Source organism: Rhinatrema bivittatum, chromosome 1 (genome assembly GCF_901001135.1).
Source record: "Rhinatrema bivittatum chromosome 1, aRhiBiv1.1, whole genome shotgun sequence".
Classification (NCBI taxonomy): domain Eukaryota; kingdom Metazoa; phylum Chordata; class Amphibia; order Gymnophiona; family Rhinatrematidae; genus Rhinatrema; species Rhinatrema bivittatum.
The window spans coordinates 495286160-495312630 of NC_042615.1; the positions used below are offsets into that span (position 1 = coordinate 495286160).

Below are 26471 nucleotides of genomic sequence, written 5' to 3' on the forward strand. Positions count from 1 at the left end.
GTCTTTGCAGAACCACAATGCTAATTCCCGTCCCCGTCCCCCCCCCCCCCCTCCCCCCAGCCTAGGAAATCTACCAAGACATTCTCCAACCACCTCAGAAATCTCAATTCCCATAGTTTCTGCCAGTATAGATCCCTCATAGTGTCAGCAAGATCCACATCCCCTCCCCCTGCCCCCCCTGCCCAGCCTCCTTCTCCCCTCATTTTCCCTCCCCTCCCCAATCCTGCCACCATCTCCAACATACCTCCAAAAAGAAAAGGAGGTTCTGAAACCACATATCAGATCCGTACCGGTGCTCCCCCATACTCTAAGGCCTGCAGTCTTCAGGGGCACAACTCATCCCCATCAGATGTGTGTGCTATTGAGATCAATGTGAAAAGAACATTTGAAATATAGAAAGAATGACAATAATACAGTAGTAAAGAGCGCAGCATATTAACAAAGGATCCATAGTGGCCAACCACTAGTAGCTATGAGAAACCATTATGCACTGAAAACTCCTTGTTAGAAAAGAGTGTCATTCACATTCAGTGATGCCAATAAAGTCTGGCACTAACCACAGAATCAAACACTTTCAAGGCTCCTTTATGTTCCACACGCAGTCTCGGATATTGTAGAGTAAATCTCATCTGGTGATTATAGAGACCCACACAGATAGGGGAAAATTCCCTCCATTTCTGTGAGACCACAGTACAATAATCTTGAAATTTAGTATCTTACATCCATCATGGAGCAACGATCATTTCTTCCTGTATGCCTGAAGTATGGCCAGCCTATATGTGAAATTCAAAAATTTTGCGATCACAACTCATGGCCTTGCAGATCCCAGGGTATGAGCCCCCAGGCGATGAGTACGTTCCACATGGTAGCACCCTGAAGGGTTTCCAGGCCCAGTTCCACTAGCAACCATCCTTCAAGCAGAGCATGGATTTCCTTATCAGAAAGAGACGCAGGGTCTCCCACAAACCGGTGGTTATTCCTACGGAACCTCTTTTCCAGGTCATCAACTTTAGATTCAGAAGTAAAGGTTGTTTTTCTAGAGTCCCCTGTTGCTACTGGAGGGCCTGTGTCTCCAATTCAACCTCCACCACTCTTTTTTGGAGATCTTCCACTTGCAGCTTAATTTCATTTAACATTTCATTCCCCGACACTGTCTGATGAGAGAATGCCTGTCCAGGGCTTGTACCACAGCCCGTGTCACTTCCTTCACTAAAGCGCTATTATTGGAGGCCTGGCACGGGCTTGGAGGGCTGTTAGCCATTTTGTTTTCATTTGGCTTACTGAGAGCTTTTTTCTCCCGCTGCGGTTTGCTTGCCATTTCCCCGCCACTTCTGAGCAGAAAACTTTCTATGCACTTCTGGGAAGCCACCGGTAAGGGTTTCGTTGGCCCAAGCTAAGAAAATATTGGAAAATGGGCTGTTTTCGGAGGGGGCACCGGGAGCGAGTCAGTCATGCATCTCACCCGCTCATTGGATCACTTGGTCTCCTCCTAAGCCACAATTTTTTTATGGAATACTATGAGGAAAGCATACAGAACCAAAATCAATCTCCGCATATTCCAAATAGTCATTGCAAATATGTTTTTTTTTCCAGCATGATATACACAGGGACCAGCTCAAACTCGTAGTTAATTAAATAGAAAGAGAAATCATGGTTTTATCTTGTTCTTATTCTGTTATTTTTTTATTGTTAATTGACATTTGTTTTATGTTATGTGGTTTATTATTGTTTTATATTAGTGTTTACATTTACTGTGTTATCTGTGAGGTCAATATTCATAGCCATTTCTGCGGGTAAGGCAGTGCTTCGTCTGTGGAAATGGGGTCTTTGAAATTGCCCACCCTATTTGTGGATTAAATCTGTGCATAGAAAGAATGCGCTTCTAGGGGTGGGGTTATGGAGGGGTTTGCAAATGCATGCTCTTTTTTTGAATTTAAAAAAGTGCCCACATATATTTAGGCAGAAGATGTACCCACACAAAGTAGGTAATTTTCAAAACCATTTACCTACATAAAACATGGCTTTAAGTGTGTAAATGGGTGTTTTGAAAATTATACCAGAGGTAGTACACAGAAAAGTAAACATGAAAGCCATTTCACATGTATCCATCAGCATCTTCTGAAAAGACATTCCAGGAGATGGAGCTGGGATGGGGAAGTGATTTAAGCACCTACTTTCACGTTTCGAAAGCATGCATGTACATATTTGCATGCACATTTATGCCTGCTCTCTGGCAAGTGTAAATGTGCACGCCTAGGCTGTGCTAAGGTACACTCAGTCCTGCTAAAATCTGCTTTCAAAATTTTGAGCTGAAGTCTGCATGTACAGGCTGTTATAAAATCAAGCTAAAAATACAGTGCAGAGTTGGGCAGGTACTTTTTCATAGGCATTTTCAATGGGAAAGCATTGCCTTTGAAAATGAGTGCAAAGTCCACAGGTAAAACAATAATCATGGACTTTGTACTTCAGATGGAAGTTTGAAAATTGCCCTCTAATTATATGTGATATTGTATTTTTAATTGTCATACTTCACCTTGAGCAATGTATATAGTTATTGAGATTTATTTCCTGCTTCCCCAACTCAGCAGATTGCTCAAAGCATTGTACAAAAGCATCAGGTTGCAAAACCCAACTGCAATCAGAGTAAAAACTATTTTTTTTAAAAATTAAAATCAAACAGTCATGCCAGGTGCCTGAGCTATGGACCACCAGAGCACCACCCAAGTCAGGAACATTTAACTTCAGGATAGACCCTCCTAAAGCCTGTCATCATTTCCAAGCAGATTAAGCTGCAACACTAAGACCAGCAGAAAGAAGATTACAGCAAGGATGAGAGCCACATTTTAACTTTTTTTTCCTGAAAGACGAAGTAGTTTGGATCCTGTTTAACATCCAAGGGCAAACTATTCCACAGATTGGAGTTGCAACTAAAAAGGACCTTGATCTGCAATGGGCCAAAAGCAGTACTTGCACTATAGGGACACAGAGGTCCATATTCAAAAGCATTTAGCCTATATGGGCACATATCTGGCTAAATTCTAGCCAATTCTAGAGTTTAGCCGGCTAAGGGGGTCATTTTCCAAAGGTATCGCACACGAAAAGTCCCTTTTCGCGTGTGATATCTAAATCAGGGCGGAGTCCGCACCGGAAGGGGAGGAGTCAGGGCGGACTTGGGGCGGACTCCGCGACAACTTCGCTGACGGTGAAAGGTAAGACTCCTTATCGCCGCCAGTATCTCACCCAATAGAATCACCTTTCACGGTGGTGCTATTGGGTGCGAAAGCCGGCAGCGATCGCACCGTGGAAGTGCGATCGCTGCCGGCTTTCGCAGGCCCACCCCCCAGCACCGCACGATTCAGGAAGCCGGGCAAAGATAGAAAATCTAGGCCTAAGTTAGGGGGTGTAACTGAGATGTGTTGAGTTAGTGACTAGGTCTGGTTAGCTGGATAACTTAGCCAGCTAGGTCTGGTCGGGCCAAAGACCTGTCCTAAAGTTAGCCGGCTATATTCAGTAGTGCAGTTGCACTATTGAATATACCTCCAAAGTTAGCCAGATAAATTTATTCAGCTAACTTTGCTGTCCAGTCTTTGTTGTAATATGAACCTCTCTGTAGTTGTCCATGAAAAGTGAGTAATAAATTAGTCAACTAACTAAATAAATACATAGCTTACCAAATTTTGTTCCCTAACCTGTCTCTTCCTCTCCCCCCAAAATCTCCAACTTCATACCAGTCAAAAACATTGAAGTAAAGGTGAAGGGAACCGAGTGGAATGGATATATCCAGTGGTGCTGAGTAAATGCATGGACAAACATATATATGGGCTACCGGGTTAATTCTGGGACGAGGATAGGGTTAGGGAGAATAGATTGAAGAATAAGGTAAATGGAGAGATTCAAGATACCTTTTCTTTTTTCCAAGTTCTATGTATGTCAGAATTATGGATATCACAGACTCAAGTAGTCCCCAGAGGTCTCTCAGACCTTCAAAGTATTTTCTTCCAGCTCCAATGAAAAAGGATTACTTATGTGTTTTGTCTCATCCTACCTCAGGGTATGTAAACGGCACTGTCTTGTAAATCACTCCTCAACAGGAGAGGAAATGTTTGTTTTTTTGTAGCTTTAAATCCAAAGATGTGGAAAGCAAACTTTGATCATGACCTGTTATTGCCCTCCACACAGCTTTCCCACTGTTTCCTTTTATTTCATCTCTCAGCATTACCTTAGTTTTTAAACAATAAGAAATCATGCATTTAAAACTGGCTTCTCAGGTAGCCTTATGCAAATATTGACTGGACTAGGGAGATCATGAAATAAAAACTGATTGCTCCAAGGAGGGAAAACATGACTGTCAGGAAGTTATAATTGACTTTGCGCATTGTCAACCCCTGGAGCTCATTTTTAACTCCAGGCTACTAATAATCAGTATAATCTGACATAGTCAAGTTTTTTTTATTGAACCCTGAATGATCTGACCAAAACTGTAGCCGAGAATGAACACAGAGTTTGAATATCAGGAGAGAAAACACTGGGATCATGACCCTAACAGAATTGTAGAGAATGAAGAAGCTGTGAACACTTGGGACATTTCCATTCCAAGCAATAAAAATTTCAATGCTAGTAAATCAGAGATTGTGGTAAAAGAGAAAAACATAAGAACAGCATTACTGACAGACGAGTCAGTGCCAAACAACTATTCTGTTGACTGTATGGAGCGAGAAAAGGTCCTGAAGTACTTAGGGATGCAATCAGAGACCAAAACATTGTGGTTGAAAGATATAGAAATAGTCCCGGTTGTATTCTGCATCACCAGCATGATTAAAATGTAACACCCCTCACCTCTAGTCTGAAGCACCTCTCACATCAAGCTGCATCCCAAGAACATGACTGAACTTCCTGAGCCCTGTTATAGGGCCTGCCGGCTGGATTTCCTGTGACATGTACAGATAACATCACATCCTGCCTCATATAAAAGGACCTTCACAACAGGTCTTCTGTTCTTTCTGCAGTGCTAGTTGCTACAGCATGTTCCTGGTTTTGTTCCTGCCTTGCTCCTGGTTTGTTTCTCTACGTTCTTGCCCTGACTGGTTCCAGCCTTGCCCTCTTCTGTCTATCCTATTGTGTTTCTCCCCCTGGCCTGATTCCTCATTGCCTTGACCTTATTTATTTATTTATTTATTTCTTTTGTATACCGACATTCGATCGAGATATCACATCGGTTTCCAGAAAACAGGTTGAATAGAGCCGGAACTGCCCTATTTTACATTGTAACAAGAGAACAGATGATTAAACAATAAATATAAGGAACATTGTAACATATGAATAAAATTAAAATTAAATATTAGATGTGGGTATATAGAAATGGCAAATATGGCATATAGCCTATATACAATATGTACAATATGACTTGGTTATGAGTAGGGTGGGGGACAGGGAAAAGGGAGGTTACGAGTAGGGTGGGGGACAGGGAAAAAGGAGGGTAGAGAAGGGGAGGAAGGGTTATGCGTTCATGCAGAGTAGAAGTTATGCGGTAAGGCTTTCAAGAGCGTTTATTATAGGATGTTGGGGTTCAGGAGGGAATGCTTTAGACCATGAATTTGTTTTGCACTCCAGCTGCCTTGACTTCAGCCTGGACCTTGACTTCGCTTTCCTTTCCGCCGGCTTGATCTCAGCTTGAAACTTGACTTTGCTGTGCTCTCTGCCTGCCTTGACCTCAGCCGGGCCACAAACTTTGCTTACTCCTATTTGGTCTGGAAAGCCCTGTTGGCTGCCAGAACTTGTGGGCTCAACCCAAAGGGGAGGGGGCTGGTCAGGCAAAAGACTTGTGGCGTATCATCTGCTTCTGTTAAGGCCTATCTTGTGCTTGCACAAGATAGGCCTTAACAGAAGGGGTGGGGGGCGGGAGGGAACGGAGGCAGGCTGCGCGGCTCGGCACACACAAGTTGCACAATTGTACACCCCCTTGCGCGCGCCGACCCTGGATTTTATAACATGCGCGTGGCTGCATGCATGTTATAAAATCAGGCATAGATTTGTTCGCGCCGGGTTACGCGAACAAATCTGCGCCCACACGCAGGTTTTAAAATCTGCCCCTTTTTGCTTAATCTCCCTTTGCATTTTAGTATTATTTGGTAAGAATAATGGGTACATTAACTAGCCTCATAATTGATCATAAAAGATAAAATTGGGGTGTAGAGTCTCCTTCTCTGTTTGTGAAAAACAACTCATATAAGACAATTCTCATGACTCACGACACCAAGACTCCAGATTATACTTGACTAGAAGAGTAGGTTAATTAAGCAGAATTTCATCAGTTCCATACAGATGGGTTAGAGGTAGGTTATGTATAATTTTATTGATTAAAGTAACATTATCACAATTGGTTGAAACATTGCAACTATAGTTAAATTGTGAAGGTGTGAAATGAATCAATTGGATTGGACCACCGCTGGGTGTGTGTGTCTGTGGATACAATGTCTAAATTGCTGTAGTTTGGTTGTAAGCAAATATAATCCATTATGGGATGATTCGCATGCACTGTGGTCCCTAAACTGCTACATTTCTTTCAACTCATCTAAAACTTGAATTCATTAGGGATGGGCATTTGGAAGAAACGAAATAGGAAATGAAATGCAATTTCCTATTTCGTTTCAGGTCATTTTCAAAATAGAAGGATTTAAATTCCAAAAGAATTTTGTTGGAATTTTGTTCCATTTAGAAAATTGGGAAAAAAAGTAACCCATTGGGTCTAGAGTTAGGCCTGAAGCCGGAGCCTCATATAGGGAATAGAATGAGACTCAAAGCTGGGGTCCTGGCCTACACTTGGACATGACACCGGCATCAAGACCTAGGCCCGAAGCCTAGGTCTTGATGCATAGGCCATGACCCTATGCAGGGGCTGCAGCCTACATCTGAACAAAGGCCTAGGTCCTAAAAAGTTTGCAAACTAGCCTGCTCTGATGTCCCAGCCCATTACGGAGGCCAGGTCTCGATTTCTTAGCCTCTGCCTAGTCCAGGCCTGACACTGGGGCCCAGTCTGAAGACTGGGTGTTGATGCCAAAGGCAAGGTCCCAATTCCTGGGCTTCAGGCTAAAACAAAGCCCAGGCCCAGGCCTAATGACGGGGTTCAGTATACAGACCGGGTCCCAATGCCTAGGCCTCGGCCCAGACCCAGGCCTGACCCGGAAGCCTGGTCCTGACGCCTCGGCCTAGGCCAGGGCTCAAGCCCAGGCCCGATGCCAGGGCCAGGTTCGGAGACCAGGTCTTAACACCTGGCCCTCAGCCCAAAGTCAGGCCTAGGCCTAGGCCTAGGAAGTCTTTTTTTTTTACTTCTAATTTCTTCTAACTTGAAATGATAGCGTCCGCTTGGGAGGCACTGGAGTTAATTAACTCTGATGTATCCAACCCAGCGGAGGGTGCCATTTTGATGTAAGGCACTGTACAGAACTGGAAAAAAAGCAGGTGCAAGTGTCTGGGTGTACTTTGTACCCACAACATGTTTCAAAGTGAAAGTACATGTGTACTTTTACTTTGAGAATTTCTGCAATGCCCATGGATAAAAGGTAAACAACACATAGGGATATATTTTCACAAAATTCTCTACCAACTAGACACAAACATACACTAAGAGAATTCTCTTTAACTTTAAATACACTATTGTGCAGAAATATTTAATATCCACAAAAATGTAAACATATACACAATTAAAATTTATTAATCACAATCATACCAAACATTCACCCATTAAAATCTAAAAACCTATTGACACAATGTAATACTTCTTACAGTACATCAGATTAAAGTGCAAAGGTAATGCATATCAAATATTTATAATGCAAAATTTGAAACAATACTTTTCTTCATAAAGTTTCCAGTATTATCCGACTGCTTTCTTCAAAAAATAACAAAAGTTGTCAGCTTCCTCTCACTTTACAGGGGCCCGGATTCTTTTAATACATGTGTGCGTGCTGATTCTCTACACGCTACACCCGCAAAACTGTTTGCATTAATCCACTTGCAACCGGGGCAAAAAAAAAGCAAAAGAGCATTATCTACATCTGGGCCGACTCTTTGGAACACTCTCCCTCCTGACCTATGTCAAGAACATTGTTTCCTAACCATCAAGAAAGACTTAAAAACTTGGCTGTTCAATCAAACTTTCCCTGAAAACCCAAGTTCTCTTTGATGCAGGTCCTAGAACATGAATCCAAGGCCTATGGCTAACAGTTAGTGGACTTACTGAACTATCTCTTCACAGCCCCCCCAGGACCCATCCTAGTTTTAAATAAAGTATTTTATTTATTTATTTCATTTTATTTATTTTATTTTATTATTTATCCACAATTTTATTTTTTTTGCTCTCGGTTTGTTATGGTTTGTTATGGTTCCTTGTTTCCAAATGTTTTTTGAATGTTACAATTGCTAATGTTCATTGTTTAATGTATCGCCTCCCAGCGAAAGTTCTGTTCTATTGTAAACCGGTGTGATCTATATTCTTTATAGGAATATCGGTATATAAAAAAAATTCAAAATTAAAAAAAAAAATCTCCTCTATTGCTAAATCCTGCAGCTCCACCCACATTTTATCCAAAAGTAGACCAATCTGGGGATCCGCATTAAGTCTCCAGACTCTCTCCCCCAACTGCCTCTCCAATCCCTTGAAAACCAGGCAGTTAGCTACATGATCTGACCATGTTATGGTTTCAGTTCCCGTACTCTGTACCTTATTAACCAATGCTCTGACAATCAAAAAGAAATCAATCCTAGAATAAACCTTGTGTGCTTTCAGAAAGAAAGTATAATCTTGTTCCAAGGGATTGAAGAGATCCCACATGTCCATCAAATTCCATTCCGCCGTGAGCAATTTCAGACCTTTTATATTAACCCTCAAATGGACCTCAACCTCGCCACTCGAATCTTGAAAAAGATATCTGGTGAGATTAAAATCTCCCCCAATAACAAGGGAATCTTCCACCCACTGTTGCAAAGTCATAGAGAGCCCTTCCAGAAATTGCCCCGTCCCATATTCGGTGCATAAATGTTTATTAGCATGTACATGTCTTTACCCATCCTGAATTTAACTATGATGTACCTATCCTCCAAGTCTCTTAAAACAGAGATCATATCAACAAGCTCATTTTTAGAAAAAAGAATATCCACCCCACAATATTTATTGGCTACTGTAGCAGCAGCAAAGAACTGTAAAGGAAAGTACTGAGAGGCAAACAACCTCTCATATTTTCTCTCTTGACAGAGCAGTACATCAACCTTCTTGAGAATAGCATCCTTCAATAAATGCTTCCGTTTAGTATAAGTATTTAACCCCTTAACATTCCATGACATTAACTTTAACTCACCCATAATAAGACCACCAAACAAATGTTCCAGAAAAGCTACCCATTCAAAAACTTAACATCAGCCAAACCACACCTCCTCCATTGATACCAATGATTCTTAAACTCAAGGATCCTTCCCCATGAGTGTTTTTGTCTAAGGGAAATGTCCTTCAGAACCTCCCATACATATCCCCGTGGCTTTACCCCCTTCTCATACCACCCCCAACCCTCCTTGTCCACCCCCTTTCCCCTCCCAATATACACCACCTGAAGGAATGGTGTCACACTTCACAACCCAGCAGCCCGTAAGATCGTGAACTTCCCTCATCCCCTATACCCAAAACACAACATACATCCTCCCCAAAAAGAACCTATCAGAAATAAAGTACTGATAGCAAAACCCAGCAAAAGAACATTTTCAAAAACAATCTCAGAAAATTGAATTAACCTGGCATAAGGTAACCATTAAAGTTCAACTTAGAGAAATATCCGTCCCCTTTTATTGAAGAAGTTGATCCTTTCCTCGAAAGTCATGACCAGTTGGAACAAATGACTCTCAGGTAGCTGCATCTCTAGATGAGGAGGAACCTTTTGAATGTCTCTGTAGACATTTCCCACCTGATGGCACTTGCTGCCAGCACAAAAAGCTTTCCTGAGAAGACACTACAATGGCCATCCTCTCAGAACCACCCAAGGACTTAACTAGACTGGCAGCTTGAAGGATTTTGAAAGATTTCTGCACTTATTTAACCTGAGATGTGATGCCATTAATCGTAAACTGTAATCCAAATGGGAACAACCTCATGTATCGATGGTTACCAGAACGTAGGACTTGGAGAACATCTTGGAAATCACTCCACTTCCTGATTGTAACTGGGGAAAAGTCTTTGAATACATCCACCTTAAACCCATGCCACTGAAGATCTTTAAGCTTCCTTGCTTGCACGTGATCTTTTCTTTAACTGCGTATTCATGGAAGCAAGCCACTGTGTCTCTAGGGACATTCTCTCTAGGTCTTGCTAATGATCTACGTGCCCTGTTCAAAATAATTTTTGGCTCCACTTCCTTGTCATTTGGGGGAATCAGGGAACAAATGTCTTGCAATATTTTGTCGCAGTCCTTATATGGCTCACCCTCAACGACTCCGCTGAACCACACAGGTTCCCCCTCCGGGATCTGTTTTCCAGATCTTCCAGAAACTCTTAGGGTAATCCTGCATAAGTTGTTAATTTTTTAAACTTTTGCTGTATGTTATCATGTGTAGTCTCCTGCCCACCCAGCTGGTATTCGACAGCCTCCATGCACTCACTGAGCTTGGCATATTCACGCAATAGTTCAGCTGCGATCGACTGCACTTCATGCTTTAAAATATTTCAAAACAGCAGACACATCACATAATAGTCAGTAATTAAAATGGCAGTCAATCAAGAAAAATACACTTAAAAAGCCTCCTTACTAACCCCCTCCAGCAGCTCTACTCCTCTTCCATGCAGGCCAGTAGGACACACCAGAAGCAGTAGTGGCTGAAGCTCTGTACTCATGGTCCTCTTCCTTAGGGCCCACGACCAGTCTCTCTGTCTCTCACACACACACATACCAGACACACCCCCATGACCAGTTTCTGTATTTCATACACCAATCATCTCCCGACCGGTCTTTCTCTTACACACACACCAGTCACCTTCCCGAACAGTCTCTCTCTCTCATGCACACACACACACACACACACACACACACACACGCTTCCCACTTCCATGTTCTAGGCTTCACTCCCATGCTGTGTCTCACACACACCCAGGTTTCTCACTCCTATGCTAACTCTCGCCACATGCACAGGCTTCTCATTACCATAATCACTTTCTTTCTCTCACACACACACATGCCAATCACACTCACATACCAGTTTCTGTCTCTCACACACCAATCATCTCCTGACCAGTCTTCCTCTTACACACAAACACACCATTCACCTTCCCGAACAGTCTCTCTCATGCACACACACACACACACACAGAGGCTTCCCACTCCTATGTTCTATCTTACATATACAGGCTTCTCACTCCCATGCTGTGTCTCACACACACCCACACACCCAGGTTTCTCACTCCTTTGCTAGCTCTCTCTACATGCACAGGCTTCTCACTCCCATAATCACTTTCTCTCTCTCACACACACACAACACACTCCAGTCATCTCCTTGACCAGTCACTTCCGTTGTCTCTCCTATATACACACGTCACCTCTCTAACCAGTTTCTCTCAATCACACACATGCTCTCTCTCACACACTTTACATAGATGATCTCAATCAAATGCTCTCATTTACACACAGGCTCTCACTCACAGTTACACATGCACACTCTCAATCACACATACATTCTGTCACTTACAGACAGGCTGGCTGGCTGTCTCTCATTTCCTGCTCCCCTCCCCCCCCCAAGCACAAATGGTAGCTGCAGCAGCCTCCTCCTCTAGCCCCCGCAGGCCAAGAAAGAAGAATCCCATCGGCCACGGGAGGCTAATTCTGCTGTCTCCTGTGTCTATTTCTGGCTGCTTCTGATTTTGCTTCGGGTCCACGCTACTGCTCGGGGCTGCTCCTGCCGCTGCTACTTTTTTGTGCAGCATGGCTCTTTCTTCTTCCCGCACACCCTACTGTTCATCACTTCCTGTTCTGGGCCAGGGAGGGGGAAGGTGCGGGAAGAAGAAAAGGCCCAGCCATAGTTGCCAGCCTCCATTAACACTGCTGCCGTTCCCATCCGGGCTTGAATGTGTTAATAGCCCGGGCGGCAACGGCAGCAGTGGAAGATTGTCCCTCTCTTGCTTGGTGAAGGAAGTGGAAGGAAGAGCAGCTGGAGACCGGTAGCACGCAACACACCTGTCGCTGCTTGGTGACACTGTGGTGTGTCGCGACACACCGGTTTGAGAATTGCTGCTCTAAGGGATATATATTTAGGTCCTTAAATCTCATGTTATATAACTTTTGGTGCAGCCCCATTTGATAGCTTTTCTGTGGACTACTTCCAGCCTGTCTATATTCTTTCAAGGATCGGCCTTTAGAATTGGACACAATATTCTAGTTGAGGTCTCACCAATATGCTGAACAGGGGATTTATCATTTCCTTTTTTCTGCTGATTATACCTTTTCCTATCCATCCTAGCATCCCTCTGGCTCTGGCCACCATTTTATCACACTGTTTTTCTACCTTGAGATCATCACACACAATCACTCTCAGATCACTTTTCTGTATTTCACCTTCCATTGGGTAGAGCACCCTTGCATTTGTGTACTCCAAATACATAACTCTGCACATTTTGCATTGAATCTTAACGTCCAAGTGTTACGTGCCCCGTCCTCGTCCGGCCCGCACACGGGCCTGCTCACCTAGTTGGCTCCTCTGCAGGTCACGGGTTGGCCTCCTCAGCGGCAGCCACGAGCTTCTCCAGGCCTCGGCTTCCCTCTGCTCGGTCCCTTGTAGGGCTAGTGGAGGGTACTAGCTCCGCGGTGTGCTCTGATTGATTGCCTGATATAAGGAAGTTCCTGCCTGCACTTCCTTGTCTTGGCAATCAGGTCGACACTGTATGTGTGCTAGTTTGCCTCCGCGTTCACAGTCTTCTTCCAGCTTGTTCCAGTCTTGTTCCAGCCTTGGTCTAGCGTCCTTCCGTTCCAGTGTCCATCTGTCTCGACTCCCCAGGTAGTACCCTTGGACTGTTTCTCTGGTACTGACCTCAGCCTGCTCCTCGACCTTTCTGTCTGCTGCCTGGATCCTGATCTCTGCCTGCCTTGTGACCTTGTCTGACCTCCGGAACCTGACCCCTGCCTCGTTGACTGATCCTCGGACTCTGACCTCGGCTGTCCTTGACCACATCTCTGAGTCTGGCTCTGTTCCTTGCCTTGTCATCGCCTATGTTGTTCTGGTCCTCCTTGCTCCATCAGACCTACAGCCTCGAATCCGACCGCGCTCCCTTGTTGTCCGTGGGCACGCCTGTCTATTACCTCTCCAGGAGACCCTGCGAGGCCCACTTAAGTCCAAGCGGCTCCACCCGGGGGGACTGCGGGCTTCCAGTGGTGAAGCTCATCCTAGCCTCTGTCTCCTCCAGTGCTCCGTACCCCTGGGGGCAGGTGCTTCCTGATCCCTACCAGGGAGCAGTTCTCCATTGCTCCAGGACAAGAGTCCATCCCCGAGCACAACACCAAGCACTCAATCACTCCTCAAGTTTTCTTAGATGACTATTAATTCTGTACACTTTGATAGGATCCCATCCCAATGTGTTGAATAAAAAACACTCTCGGAGGGCTACCCTCTCCCAATCCTCTTCCAGTGTCATCAAAAAGAAGGTCCTACTGATGTTACCCTCTCCCTCCTCACTGATTATCCAAGAAACTCCTCCAGGAACTAGACCAGGCCCTCCCCCATATCTACTTCTCTAGACCAGGCCCTCCCCCACATCTATTTCTCTAGAATAGCCTCTTACCATTCTTTCCAGGAAGAACTGCAGCCTCTCTTAAGGCTAAGCCACTAGACTTTGAATGACACTACCTTGTAAAGCACTGCTAGGTATTGGGCCAGTAGAAGAGCTCACGGTATTTTGGCACTCAAAATTATGCATGCTCACTAGTTTTTTTTAACTAAAAAGATCATGATTCACAGTCAGGTAAAGTAGTTCACTTACAGGCTGTTTGAAGAATGCACCTTGGTATCCAGGATGATGAAACAAAAAAATACACCAATTTTTACTGTCTGTATACACTAGAACAGGGGCCCCCAAACTTCATCCTCAAGGGTAGCCACCCAGTAGGGTTTTCAGGATTGCCACAATGAATATGCATGAGATCTTTTTGAATGCACTGTCTCCATTGTATGCAACCACATCTCATGCATACTTATTATTGAAATCCTGAAAACTCAACTGGGTTGAGGCCCTCAAGGACCAAGTTTAGGCAATCTTGCAGTAGACAGTCTTCTGCCAAAGCTTTAGTGGTTTGCATAATATTTTGTTTTTCTATTCAAAATAAAAGTGCTGTGTACAACCTAGACCACTTCATTTTTATTACTAGAAGTTGTCCACATTTATCAAGATTCTATGTCACAGATGCAGAATAGGAGACAATCAGACCCTCATTTTTTCCTGTTTATCCCAATTAAACACCTTCATAATGAATAGTCATGTGGATAGCCGTACACTAGAGAAGTCTTGATCAGCTTGAGCAAATAAAGGGCAGGAAGATCACAGAGATGGCACTTACAGAGCCTGGGCAAAGAGTTGGCTCAAATACCATTCAGTTTTTGCTTTACTGATAGTTTTATTGATATAATATGTTTGCATATTTGTTTGCAAATATCTTCTAGATTTAGCATATATCTTCGTATATCTCTGTAAGCTTTTATAACACTTACATTTGGGGCAATTATGTCATCCTATGTTTCTAATGATCATGACCGGACTGTGGATCTGGAGAACTGAGGGTCCTGCTTTTTAAAAGATTATATATTTTTTTCATATCCTGCCATCAAGGGTAAAATCTTTAGAAAGTCAGACCCTGTGCATCCAACTGTTCACAGAAAGATTCAATGAGAATAAATGTGGCTTGCAGTAATGAACATTTTGAGATTGAATTCTTGGCATTTTTCTTTTATTTCAGTCTCCTCACCCCCTTTTGCTTTTTGTTTTTTGTTTTGTTGCAGGACTGTCTGCCAGAGGCAGGAGACTTTCGTGCCCAGCAGTGCTCTGCTCATAATGATGTCAAATACCAGGGCCAGGTGTACGAGTGGCTTCCTGTTTACAATGACCCTGAGAACCCTTGCTCCCTGAGGTGCCAGGCAAAGGGGACCACTGTTATTGTGGAACTGTCCCCCAAAGTGCTGGATGGCACCAGATGCTACACTGAATCCCTAGATATGTGCATCAGTGGTCTGTGCCAGGTAAGAGGCCGCTCAGCCCTTGTTTATTGCGTAACATGCCAATGATGTCTGTCTTTGTCCATTTGTTTCTTTTTTTCTTCCATTTTCTTTTTACCGCGGCTGTTCTGATATTAATTGTAAATTATTTCGAGTGTTGTCTTGCTGTCGTAGGACTTCCAAAATCTTGGAAACTAATCTATCCTGGAAAAAGTACACACCTTTTGATTTTGATGCTCACGGCAGGTTTTCTTTTTGTAAATGTGAGCATGCACTGCAGGTTTCCATTTCTTCACAAAGAAATGTAATTGAGGACCTGAATCTCCTATTCTGTATCTATGAAAGAAGACCTTGATGAATCAGGCCAAAAGTGAATCTCAGGTATCATTTGGTAATTTTATAGCTTTGATTGCATATAAGAATATAAGAAATTGCCATGCTGGGTCAGACCAAGGGTCCATCAAGCCCAGCATCCTGTTTCCAACAGAGGCCAAACCAGGCCACAAGAACCTGGCAATTACCCAAACACCAAGAAGATCCCATGCTACTGATGCAATTAATAAAAGTGGCTATTTCCTAAGTAAACTTGATTAATAGCAATTAATGGACTTCTCCTCCAAGAACTTATCCAAACCTTTTTTGAACCCAGCTACACTAACTGCACTAACCACATCTTCTGGCAACAAATTCCAGAGCTTATTATGCGTTGGGTGAAAAATAATTTTCTCCGATTAGTCTTAAATGTGCTACTTGCTAACTTCATGGAATGCCCCCTAGTCCTTCTATTATTCGAAAGTGTAAATAACCAAGTCACATCTACTCGTTCAAGACCTCTCATGATCTTAAAGACCTCTATCATATCCCCCTCAGCCATCTTTTCTCCAAGCTGAACAGCCCTAACCTCTTCAGCCTTTCCTCATAGGGGAGCTGTTCCATCCCCTTTATCATTTTGGTTGCCCTTCTCTGTACCTTCTCCATCGCAACTATATCTATATAACTAAATAAATAATATATATATCTATATAAATAATACATGTGCTTATTCTTGACTGATTGATGGGGCAGATGATAATGGAAACATTCTTCCAGTTCTTTACTGACCAGAAATCTCAAATTATGATTTCCGAACTTATATTCCTATCTGTGATCACGCTTTCTGTCTCTACTGTTCTGTTCCTCTAGAACTCTGCAACTAACAGTTGGCAAAGGTCGTAATATATCCTTTTGAACCCACCCAAGTTATAAAGGAAGATTAGTGCAAAGTGCTTGAATATGGAAGTAATTTAAAGGTTGAGAAAAGCTGCTGGCCATAGCATAGTAAATAGGTTTTTTAAACTCAAGACCACATTACCAGAAAGACACATGCATGCCGCACCAGTCTACGCTACTCCTGGATTACGTATGCTAAGCCTGTCCCTTCTCCTGCTTATATGGCTAATAATTGAGCCCATAATCTGATTTCCACAGTTTAGTTTAGTTTATTTACTTGGTTAACCACAATTTCATCAGGACATCAAAGTAGTTCACAAACTATGTAAACAATACAATAAATAAATAGATAGATAATATAACAGTTATTAAAAACAACAATCGATAAAACATTAAAACAATTTTATACAATAAAATAAAAATACAAAAATAATAAAAATAGATTGGTCAATAATAAAGTAAAAGCAAATCATATCAGGAGAGCAAACTAAATGGCATGTTCAATTAAAATATAAACAGGTTGATTATAAATTAATCTTTTGAAAGATATCTTAATAATTCCTTCTCACTGGCAATGGATATGAAGCCGTTCCTCTGCGATGACACAGCTTCTTCCCAGGTTTTTTCTAGTTGAATGACACCTCTTCCTCAGAATAAACAGAAATCTTTGTCCCTGGGTCCTGAGATTCTCAGTCAATAAAGACACAGACAAAAACTCTTAATGAAATGGGGGGGAACCAGATGAGATAAAGTAAGGTGGAAAAGCTTCCTTCTCCAGCAACAAAAGGTCTGCAAAACTCTGGACCAAAATAGAGTTTACCCCACAAATTTCGTTTAATGTTTAATTTATTTCTTTGATTAAAAAAAAAAAATGAATGAAACATAACCCCCCCCCCCCAAAAAAAAATTAAACAAAAAAGGAAACGGGTACTGCCAAGGCCTCCTGTCCCCACCACTCATCCCGCCCACCTAGAAAAATGCAAGGGCCAGGATCTCCCCCGTCCTCCATTTACCTGATCCAGTAGAGATCTGCTGGTGAGGCCTAGGCCCAGGCCGAAATCTCAACTGTGCATAGGCTGAGGCCATGGTAGGTTGCTGTGTCCTCGGCCTAGGCTGCCTGCAAGGCCAACGCTTGGAGGCCTGGACCCAACGCCTCAGCCTAGGTCTGACGCCGGGGCTTGAGACGGATGTCAGGGCCTCGGCCTTGGCCAAGTAGTAACTCCTGGCCTTGGCCTAGGTCAAACCCCAGGCCCAACGCCGGGGCCCACTCTGGAGGCCAGGTCCCAATTTCTGGGCTTTGGCCTGGGCTGGAGCCGAGCCACGCTGCTTTCCCCCATTCCCTCCCCCCTAATCTGACCTTCCTACCCCTTCCCATAACCTTTTCTCCCCCTAGCCCTACTCTAACCCTCCCAAAAGTTTTATTTTACCTTTTGCGCCTGCCTCTGGGCAGGTGCAAGTTGCGCGCGCCGGCAAGTCTGCCGGCACGCGATCCTCCAACACATCAGCAATGGCCACTCTGTTGGAGGCCTCTGGCCACGCCCTGCCCTTTTGTAAAGCCCCTGAGTTTACCGGCGTCGGTCTTCATAACTTGGCAGTCTGCTGAGTTTTTTTTTTTTTTTTTTTAACTTTAAAAAAGAAGTACAGAAAAGCAGTTTTTTCTGCTTTTCTGTACTTCTTTTCAATGCACTCAGCTATTAACGCCTGCTCCAGGCAGACGTTAATATCTGAGAGATAAATGTGTGTCTGAGATACACATTTATCTTTTTGCATGTGATGAGCGCTATCTCATTCACTCTGCGTCGGACGCACGTTAAATAGGCACTAATCCCCCTATTGCATTAGGGGGTGGATTAGCGCCTATGTATCCTGAATCCGACTGCGGATAACAGTGTGCTTGGCTGAGCGCACTGTATTGCATCGGCCCCAAAGTGAGGTATTCTACTAGTGTGTAGTTTCTGTACAGAGATCTATAGAAGCCTGGTTTTTTTCTGTTTTTCAAATAGTAGGTATATTTGTATTATAGGAGCTGGTGAATATTTGCAGTGATGCTTTCTAATAGGTAGGTTTGTTACTGTTTGCATGATGGCAGTTAGTGGTGTTTCGGTACTGGAGCTCTACTATATTATAACTGAAATTGTTTATTCATGGCTTTTTGAGGGCCAAGTCCATATCCAACACGTGTTGCAATAGGCTTAATGCCATATGCATTTAAATGTCTTTTTTGGTTTTTTGCAGGGTTTTCTGGTTGGCAGCACAGCAGGGCATGAAAATATAATATACATGTTATTTTAACTGATATTTTTACCTCAGAAAACTGTACTTTGAATATCCTTTTTTATGTAAAACCTGTTATGCATGCATAATTTTTATGCCGTGTGGAGCGAGCCATGGCAGGGAGGGCACAAGGCTGTAAGGCTCATCAAACATTCTTGCACTGGTCCCTGTCCGGCGCACTCTCAACGTGTAGACAGTGCACATGGAGAGTCCTAAAGTTAGCCAGCTGAATATGGACCTCCCTGTGCACTCCATGTGGAGAGTGCACATGGAGAGTGAGGAGACCGTAGCAGTGTCCTGAGCCACACACAGGCAGAGAGAGGAAACCAGGACCGCAGGAGACTGGGAGCTAGGAGGGAGGTCAGTGATATATTCCCCAAATTGCTAAACATAGCAGAATCTGACTGTGTTTACTGACCTGAGACAGGTAAAATGTCATCTGAATCCCATTTATTTATTTTGTTAAATTTAAAAAAAAAAATACAGGGAGCAGCCCATAGAGTTTCAAGAGAGCTCAGATTTAGACCCCAGACGCATTGCCTGAAAAATCTCACTCTTTGGCCTACAGTCTCACTCATTGGGACAGACCATCCTTGGCATCTCTGAGATATATATATATATATATATCTACAGTATATGTCTGGAGAAAAAGAGGCCTATATTTAGCTGCTAGCTGACTGGAAAGATTAACCAAATAATTTTAGAGGGGAAGTTATCTGGCTCTGTCTGAGGCTGACTGGAGGGATTTTTAAATTCTGGTATTTATCTGGCAAAGAGCTAAACTTAGCCTGGCAGACACACTGAACTTCATAGGTTTTAAAACATGCTAGTGCCAGTGTCTTTTTTCCTACAGGTATACATTAGATATGTGTAGTAGTAGTAGTAGCCAGCTTACATGTGGAGGATACTCTGTGTAACTCCAAGCCATTAAACTGACGTCTAACTTTATGGCCAGTTACCCACTGGGTTTGCATAAAATCAGCACAAGCTTTTGGCTATTCTCTGAGGTGCTTAAGCCAGTTCCATGCTGTGTTCTGTTTTGTGGAGGGAAGAAGAAATTGTACAAGAGCTCTGTTACTGTTTGGGAACACTTAGAGGTTATCATGGAGAGTCCTGTTGATTCATTCTCTTCATTTATAACAAAAAAAATGCTCAGATTGCATAATATCAGAGATGGCAACTGTTACTCTTCTGTGCTGAACAAAAACATTTTTTTTTTCCGCCTCATCATCCAAAATGCTCATTTTCATAATAAACTCATATTTTAGCAGGAGAAAAAATATCTTTACAATAGCATTTGCTTGCAGTTGATAGCATCATCATGGCTAGATTTGTTTTGACATTTTCCCCTAAGATAACATAATAAACAAGTCTAGAATTGAATGACAGCTTAAACGAGTGGTTTTCATGAGTCCATTACCTGCATGTGTGTGTTACAGGAGGTCCTGGTGTGTATGTTTGTATCTTACAGTTAATCTGGGAAGGGGGGGAGAGGGGACAGGATGAGTGAAAGGGTGTCTGTAGGGGGTAGGGTTGCCAACTAGCTCCAGATTTTCAGGACAGGTTGATCCAGTCCTGGTTTTACCCCATTGCATGCAGGGACATATGGTCTTGCTTTTCTTATGGACTGCAGTTGGGAAATCAGAACCTCAAGTCCCTGCATGCAGGTGGAATAAAACCAGGACTGGATCAACCTGTCCTGAAAATCTGGAGCGAGTTGGCAAACCTAGGAAGGGGGTTGGGAGGGTATGGTGGGGGAGACTGTATGGGGGGAATGGGTATGGAGGATGATAGGGGGGTGTGTGTGTGTGTGTGTGTGTGGAAGGTGAGGGGGATGGGTGTGTATAGTTTGGTAGGGCATGTAAAAGGGGGTGAGTTGTGGGGGAGTGATGTAAACATAAGGTGGTGTGTTTGCATGTCTGGCTCCTCCTCTTCTTTCCCAGGAGGTTCCCCTCTTTCTCTTTCAGTTGGGGGAACCCTGCCAGTCCAGCTGCTATAGCTGCCAGTGGCTCCTCCTCTTCTTTGACTGGCGGAGCCTGGGGAAATGCATTCCACTGCTTCTGCCCTCTTAACTTTCTGACAAACTGGCCATGTCTCCATCCTTTTTACATATGTTTTGGACCTAGCTGATAATATATGAGCAGCTCTGTGTATAGCAGTGGTGCTATCTGTGTGTAAAGGGTACCCCCCCCCCTAAATAAATAAAAATAATTCAATAAATAAATGACTGCCTGGGCCCCGGGTTGCAGAACTATGGCCTGTGAGAGAAGAATCAGTGGTGATGGTGGTGGTGGTCCTGGGTTGCCAGTCACAGTGGGGGCTCTGGGAGAGAATGCTAGCTGGAGTAGGGCAGTGAGAGGAGGTCTACAATAACCTAAGAACCCTGACCCAACTATTGAAAGAACAGTCAGAAAAATAGTTTTTAAAAGAGAACTGTTAGAACAGTAAGTGACTTTTGCACCCTTTTTAAGGCTTTTAATGGCATAAGGGAAGAAAGATGGACCAGAGAAATATTTTTGCCACTAGGAAAAATGCTTTTTGAGTTTGAATAAATGAGAAAATTAACATTTTTTAGGAGCTGGTAGCATCAGTGGCCCATCCTTAAGCATCACTGAAGAGTTAGTACCGCCATGGTAACCAGGGGAATTCCAAAGGGGTTGCCTAGTAACGGCTTCACAAGCAACGGGTGATGTTAGTAAGGGAATTCCATCCAGCATTAGAAAAATTGAGGTCTGATGAAGTCACGGAGTAAGAATATAGAGAAGCAAGGAAAGGCAGTGACATTTTTAAAATTGGGGAGAGAGCTGAGCCAAAATGCTACAGAGAAGGGAGCACTGCACTAGTGCTTCTCTCCCAAAATGTAAATGTTTTTCAAAACACTTGAAATCCTGGCAAGAATAAGAGCATATGAATGGGGGTGTGATTGAATAGTGATTAGTTAGATAAGAAACAACAAAGGTAAGGCTTAGAGTAGTTAAAATTTACAGTAGATGTAAGCTGACCATGGTGAATTAATGTCAGCATTGATAGTTGTAATGAATGATTGAAAGGAAATAATATTTTTTTGGAAAACTATTAGAGAGAGTGACTAACCACAAAACCCAAGAAACTCCCTGAAACACTCCAAACTAAGGAAAGTACTAAAGAGAAATTTACTCTCTGAGTCCTGTGTCTTGTCAAGTTGAGACAATACTTCCTACAGGTTTTGGTAAACGCCTGAAATGGAAAACTTTCCTTAATAAGGACTCCAAAAAGACAAGTTAGCTCTAGTAAAGAGTTTGTACTCTTTACTCTTTACACTCTTTACACATAAGTTAAGTGGCTAACTCTGAATAACAGAGCTAGCCACTTAACTTATGCGGCTAATTCTGCTCCTCCTTGGAACGCCTCTTGCCCGCCCACGGAACGCCCCCTTCTTATCTGGCTAAATGTCGAGTAAATAGTTCCCTGGCTAGAATTTAGCTGGATAAAGACTAAATAAAGCCAAGTAAGCCATTTAGATAGATAGTGTAAAAGTTATCTGTCTAAATGGCTTTTAATATGGACCTCAATATTTCTATTTATCCATAGGATCGATTGGTGGTCCATTACAAGTGGAAACTGCTATCCCAGCATGTACTAGGGTAAAGCCTCTAAGGCCCACTTGATTGCCAAGGCCGTCTCTTCAACTGTTGAGTAATGCCTCTCCTGTGGCATTAGCTTCCTGTTAATGTATACCACAGGATGTTCTTGACCATCCTTCTTTTGGACTAAGACTGCTCCCAAGCCTACTTCTGAGGCATCAGTTTGCACTGTGAAGGATTTGGTGAAGCCTGGACTTATCAGGACCAGTTCAGAGCATAACTCCTTTTTCAGAGCCTAGAAGGCCTCTTCTGCTTCAGCTGACCACTGTACCTTCTTTGGTGCTTTCTTCAACAGCCTTGTGAGTCTCCGCTTTTTCCAAGTAATTGGGGATAAATCTTCCGTAATACCCTGTGAGGCCTAGGAAAACTCTAACTTTTACTTTTGTTTGCAGGACTAGCACCCGGGCGATTGCTCGATCTTCTTGGTCTGTGAATGGACCTTGCCCTTCCCCAGGGTGTAGCCAGGATGCTGGACTTCTTGCCCTCCCAGCAAGCACTTCTTAGGGTTGGCCATTAGTCCTGCTTTCCTCAGACTGGTTAGCACAGCCTGGAGTTAGCTTAGGTGTATCTTCCAATCTGGGCTGTAAACCAAGATGTGATCCGAGTAGGAGACTGCGTACCCTTAATATGGCCAGAGTACGTGGTCAACCAAGTGCTGAAATGTTATCGGAGCACAATGGAGTCCAAAAAGAAGGGCGGTGAACTGGAAAAGTCCACCTGGTATCAAGAATACAGTCTTTTGTAAGTCCACCTGCCAATACTCTTTTGTAAGGTCCAGGGAAGAAATGAATTAGGCTGATCGCAGATGCTCAGTCAGGTATGTGTTGAGTTTTGAGATCTCGCTGACATTTTTAAAGTCGATGCAGAACCTTATGCTCCCATCTGGATTCAATACCACACTATGGGTAGGGATCAGTCAATGTTAGACTCTATGGGATAGATATTCAAAAGCCATTTTAATGGATAACTCACAAGTTATTCATCTAAATGGCTTAAATTGCATATTGAACCTCTTATCTGACTATGTTGTTATCCAGCTATAATTTAGCTGGATATGAAAGGAGCACTTTGGGGCATTCCAGAGAAGGCTCCCGTTATCTGGCTAACTTAGCCAAATATTGGGTATATCCGTTAAGTTAGCTGCATAACTTTAAACCTGCTAGAAACAGATCTAAAGTTATCCGTCCTAATGAGGCCGTATAACTTTGGACTTAACTGGATATATTCAAAAAATAATATATCCAGTTAAGTTACTATGCATTTTAAAAAAAAAAATAATAGCGGACTCTTCCCTACCTCCCTCCCATCCGAGTTTCCAAGGCCTTACAGGCTGCCTTTTGGTTCAGCCTTCATTATTGGCCCGCCATGGGAAATTTCGTTTTCCCGCAGTTCGGGCCGATTTTTTTCAGCTGCCCCGAAATTCGGGGTTAGTGCACACTAAATCCTGGTTAGTGCGCGCTCACATTTCAATCTGCTTCGTTTATCGTGGTGGCCGAACCAGGACGAATGCATATCCCTACTACAGGGCCGAATTAGCCACCCACCGAAAACAGCGCATTTAATTGTAGAAATTAATATTTGCGGCCAGGATTCCCCCCCCCCCCCATACTCCCTGCATCTACTTCCCCATAAATTAAAAATAAATCAATCCAACGGCCTCCAGGGTCTCCACCCCCCCAACACCCCCCCAAACCTTTGTCTACTCTGTACCTTTTGTTCAAAGTTCCCAGGAGAATCGCAGCAGTCTGCAACCGCGATCCGGGACCAGTACTTCTGGGACGCTACTGTCCTTGCTGGGCTACTCTGATGGAAGCATACGCCTTCACTGTTCTGTCCCTGGCCCCGGGTTATTGGAAGGGTGAGAGCGAGTAGAGGGTTCCAAGGAGTCCTCAGGCCCTGAGGGTATGAAGAGGCCAAAGGAAGCCCTGTTTTGTTTTGTTTTTCATTAAATATTTATTTTGTTTTGGCAAAAAAATTTGAATTGATAAAAACATTAAACAAACCAAAAAATGAATATACCTCCTCCTCCTCCTCCTCCCCCCCCCCCGCCCAAACCAATAAATCAAAATATAACCCTTTTTCCAGAGATAAAGTGCATCCCGAAGGGCTATATAAACATTTGTTAAATGGATCTAGCTCATCAGTCTCTTTCCCTTATTCCTTGTCCCAAGGGGGTAGGTCCTTTCTATGTGTGTGTGTGTGTGGGGGGGGGGGGGGGGCGGGGTGGTGGAAGGATAACCTTCTAGGCCCAAGGCGAAGAACTCCCTGGTGTGTGTAACCATAGCTCTTCGGGTCAGGTACCTTGATAAAACAGGCTGGATTCATTGGATGGGTGTTCAAATTAAAGTTTAATGTGATTGATTGTAAGCAAATCAGCAGGAGTAAATAATAAAGCGTCCAGATATATCCAGATTTCTTGTCTGTCCAGCAGTGCAGCTTTTTACTGTCTCTAGCTCTGTGGATGTTTCCCTCGGGGCAGTGCAAAGGCAAATGACCCAAGTGGGCAGGAGTTGTCCTAGTGGTGAAGGGCCTCTTCCCTACAGTACCCGAAGTCCAGAGTTACTCCTGAACTCCATCCTGTCTGTATCCTGTATCCCGGGGTAGAAACTCCTTTGGGGGGTCTTCAGATGTTCTTCTCTCTTGAATTTCTCTTAGAACATAAGAACATAAGAAATTGCCATGCTTGGTCAGACCAAGGGTCCATCAAGCCCAGCATCCTGTTTCCAACAGAGGCCAAACCAGGCCACAAGAACCTGGCAATTACCCAAACACTAAGAAGATCCCATGCTACTGATGCAATTAATAGCAGTGGCTATTCCCTAAGTAAACTTGATTAATAGCCGTTAATGGACTTCTCCTCCAAGAACTTATCCAAACCTTTTTTGAACCCAGCTATACTAACTGCACTAACCACATCCTCTGGCAACAAATTCCAGAGCTTTATTGTGCATTGAGTGAAAAAGAATTTTCTCTGATTAGTCTTAAATGTGCTACTTGCTAACTTCATGGAATGTCTCCTAGTCCTTCTATTATTTGAAAGTGTAAATAACCGAGTCACATCTACTCGTTCAAGACCTCTCATGATCTTAAAGACCTCTATCATATCCCCCTCAGTCGTCTCTTCTCCAAGCTGAACAGCCCTAACCTCTTCAGCCTTTCCTCATAGGGGAGCTGTTCCATCCCTTGTATCATTTTGGTTGCCCTTCTCTGTACCTTCTCCATCGCAACCATATCTTTTTTGAGATGCGGCAACCAGAATTGTACACAGTATTCAAGGTGCGGTCTCACCATGGAGCGATATAGAGGCATTATGACATTTTCCGTTTTATTAACCATTCCTTTCGTAATAATTCTTAAGATTCTGTTTTCTTTTTTGACTGCTGCAGCATACTGAGCTGACGATTTTAAAGTATTATCCACTATGATGCCTAGATCTTTTTCCTGGGTGGTAGCTCCTAATATGGAACCTAACATCGTGTAACTTATAGCAAGGGTTATTTTTCCCTATATGCAACACCTTGCACTTGTCCTCATTAAATTTCATCTGCCATTTGGATGCCCAATCTTACAGTCTTGCAAGGTCCTCCTGTAGTGTATCACAATCCGCTTGTGATTTAACTACTCTGAATAATTTTGTATCATCCGCAAATTTGATAAGTTCACTCGTCGTATTCCTTTCCAGATCATTTATATATATATATTGAAAAGCACCGGTCCAAGTACAGATCACTGAGGCACTCCACTGTTTACCCTTTTCCACTGAGAAAATTAACCATTTAATCCTACTCTCTGTTTCCTGTCTTTTAACCAGTTTGCAATCCACGAAAGGACATCGCCTCCTATCCCATGACTTTTTAGTTTTCCTAGAAGCCTCTCATGAGGGACTTTGTTAAACACCTTCTGAAAATCCAAATACACTACATCTACCGGTTCACCTTTATCCACATGTTTATTAACTCTTTCAATGGCTAAATCCATATTGACTGTGTTCCATTAAACCATGTCTTTCTATATGCTCTACCATTTTGATCTTGAGAATAGTTTCCACTATTTTTCCCGGCACTGAAGTCAGGCTCACTGGTCTGTAATTACCCGGATCACCCCTGGAGCGTTTTTTAAATATTGGGGTTACATTGG

General features: G+C 43.2%; 1 protein-coding gene across 5 annotated transcripts in view; it reads left to right on the top strand.

Moving 5' to 3' along the window:
- ADAMTSL1 (ADAMTS like 1) overlaps nt 1-26471 on the top strand; it is a 1467826-nt gene that overhangs the window by 868003 nt on the left and 573352 nt on the right. For all 5 annotated transcript variants that reach the window (XM_029608733.1, XM_029608741.1, XM_029608751.1 and 2 more), the window contains one exon: nt 15016-15252. In XM_029608733.1, the coding sequence (XP_029464593.1) occupies nt 15016-15252 (237 nt within the window). The remainder of the gene's footprint in view (nt 1-15015; nt 15253-26471) is intronic.